This window comes from Priapulus caudatus, unplaced genomic scaffold, assembly GCF_000485595.1.
Source record: "Priapulus caudatus unplaced genomic scaffold, Priapulus_caudatus-5.0.1 Scaffold1334, whole genome shotgun sequence".
Lineage (NCBI taxonomy): Eukaryota > Metazoa > Priapulida > Priapulimorpha > Priapulimorphida > Priapulidae > Priapulus > Priapulus caudatus.
Genome location: NW_014578395.1, coordinates 43866 through 46252, shown reverse-complemented (window position 1 = coordinate 46252; position 2387 = coordinate 43866). Strand labels below are relative to the sequence as shown.

Genomic DNA, 2387 nt, shown 5'->3' with positions numbered 1-2387 from the left:
TGTAGTTTTTGCCTGCGTCAATTAGTTACAGGTGGCAGCTCTCTATTTCAGCCTGTAGGCTTGCGTAGGTAAATGGATCAGGAGTAGATAATAGGGAAGGAGTGTGACATCAATAAACAAGGGAAATTCGTCATTTACTAGCCTTATAATACCTACAATTTACTACGCCTAACTCATCCAACTTGAGCTCAAATCGTACACAGTACATTCGCCTAGCATCGTGCAAAATCATTTTCTCGTATACAGAAGCAATCCAGGGATACAGACTAAAACGTACGACACGATTATCCATTCTTTGGCCATCAATCCGAGCCGATTGCCCGCCTATATTCAAACAAAAGGCAGCTACTAACGCGCTATTGCTAACTCGGCGGGCAATGTGGCTCGCTGGGAGATTTGAGCCCGATCTGCTGCTGATTGCGGTTGGCGTGCGTGCATGGGGGCATATGCCGATATGCAGCTGTGTACCGGGTCAAAGGTTATCTCGCCGAGTGTTGCGTTGATGCCTAATCTCCCAGTGAACCACATGCCTCGCCGAGTTAGCAATAGCGCGTTAGTAGCTGCCTTTTGTTTGAATATAGGCGGGCAATCGGCTCGGATTGATGGTCAAAGAATGGATAATCGTGTCGTATGTTTTAGTCTGTATCTCCAGATTGCTTACAAGTGTATATACGAGGAAACAATTTCGCACGATGCTAGGCAAATGTACTGTGTATGATTTGAGCTCCAGTTGGATGAGTTACGCATAGTAAATCATAGGTATTTTAAGGCTAGTAAATGACGAATTTCCCTTGTTTATTGATGTCACACTCCTTCCCTATTATCTACTCCTGAAATGGATGAGTGCTTACCTATTCTGTCTTGCAAATAGTTGTTGCTACTACGTATGTTGGGAGCTTCCATCTTTAATCTTAAGACACTTAAACGCATAAATGCATGAAAATAGCATTCTAAAATTTGGTTTGCATTGAACTCTATGCAAATTTACGGAGGCTCTTTTTGGCATTTCGGGGGCTAAATCGCCCCGAGCCCCCCCGTGTATTTTTTTCACTGTACGTAGTGCCGCCATCTATTGTAGGAAAAAAGTGGTATCGAAGTGGAATCGAAAATACGGGGAAAAATATCGAGGATCGGATCGAGGGAAGAGAATCGCAATCCGATTCGATTTTATTGTTTTTGCCGAAGTGTAGACTGGTATCCGGCCTCACGCTCTGCTAGACAATGTACACGCTCTGCGACAAACAGTGCGGCCGCGAACCAGTCTACCCAGAGGTGACCTTTCAGTGCAATATATATGACCAATTCTAACACGACCAGTCGGGCTACTAGCATTCTGGTTGTATGCGACCGGACCAAGCATTTACCCGACTAGGTCGGTCGGACGTGGGTTAGTGTCAAACCCTGCATAGCTTTTCCAACTGTCTTGTATTAATTTATTATGCTAAGCATTTGTGAAACACATTAGTTTAACCACTGACTGTGGAGGCAAGTAGGTCTGAGAATAAATTGCAATCCACTATGTCTCGAATCATACACTCGCGACACTACCTAATGCAAAGTGCCAGCACAGCTCATATCCCTGTCTGCAGACTTCCATTGTCATCCCCGCACCACAGATATCCAGAATACGACTGCAACCCCCCCCCCCCAGGGGTCGAAATTAGCGGTATCCCGATATCTGCGGGATAGTAGATTCTTGTGTTGGATACCAGATTTCAATGATTGGTATCCCGCCAGGATAGTAAAAAAATATCATCTAAATCGGGATAGTGGTTGTTGAGCATATTTGCAAGCGCAAGCGTAAGCGTAGCCGATGTTGATCATAAATGTGATATGTATGTACATTGTATGAAGCAAACCAGACAATGCGTCTGCAGTGTACTTGTCTGTGCATATCTGTGAATCTGATTTCATGTTTAGCTCATCTGACGTAGTCAGATGCAGCTTGTAGAATCGCATGATCGTCCGTGCGTCCGGCCGTCCGTCCGTTAACAGTTGGGCACAAATCTTAACCGCTCGACGTACGGTCACGATATTCGGGACGTGGGGGGGTAATCCGAAAACGAGTTGGGATGTCAAAGCTGGAGGTCAAAGGTCAAAGGTCAAGAGGTGTAAAAGAAGGGGGAACATTCCCTCCTTAACTTAAGGTATAGGGAGGAAATGCAGAATTGCGGCACAAATCTAAACCGTTCGACGTATGGTCAGGATTTTCGGGACGTGGGGGGGTAATCCGAAAACGAGTTGGGATGTCAAAGCTGGAGGTCAAAGGTCAAAGGTCAAGAGGTGTAAAAGAAGGGGGAACATTCCCTCCTTAACTTAAGGTATAGCTAGGGAGGAAATGCAGAATTGCGGCACAAATCTAAACCGTTCGACGTATGGTCAGGATT

At 45.4% G+C, this 2387-nt stretch overlaps 1 protein-coding gene across 1 annotated transcript in view; it reads right to left on the bottom strand.

The window, feature by feature from the left end:
* The window catches only part of LOC106816270 (lysosome-associated membrane glycoprotein 2-like), a 5876-nt gene extending 4279 nt beyond the window's left edge, over positions 1–1597 (bottom strand). The window contains exon 1 of the mRNA XM_014820853.1: positions 1535–1597. Coding sequence (XP_014676339.1) covers positions 1535–1597 — 63 coding nt within the window. The remainder of the gene's footprint in view (positions 1–1534) is intronic.
* Positions 1598–2387: the final 790 nt, after the last annotated feature.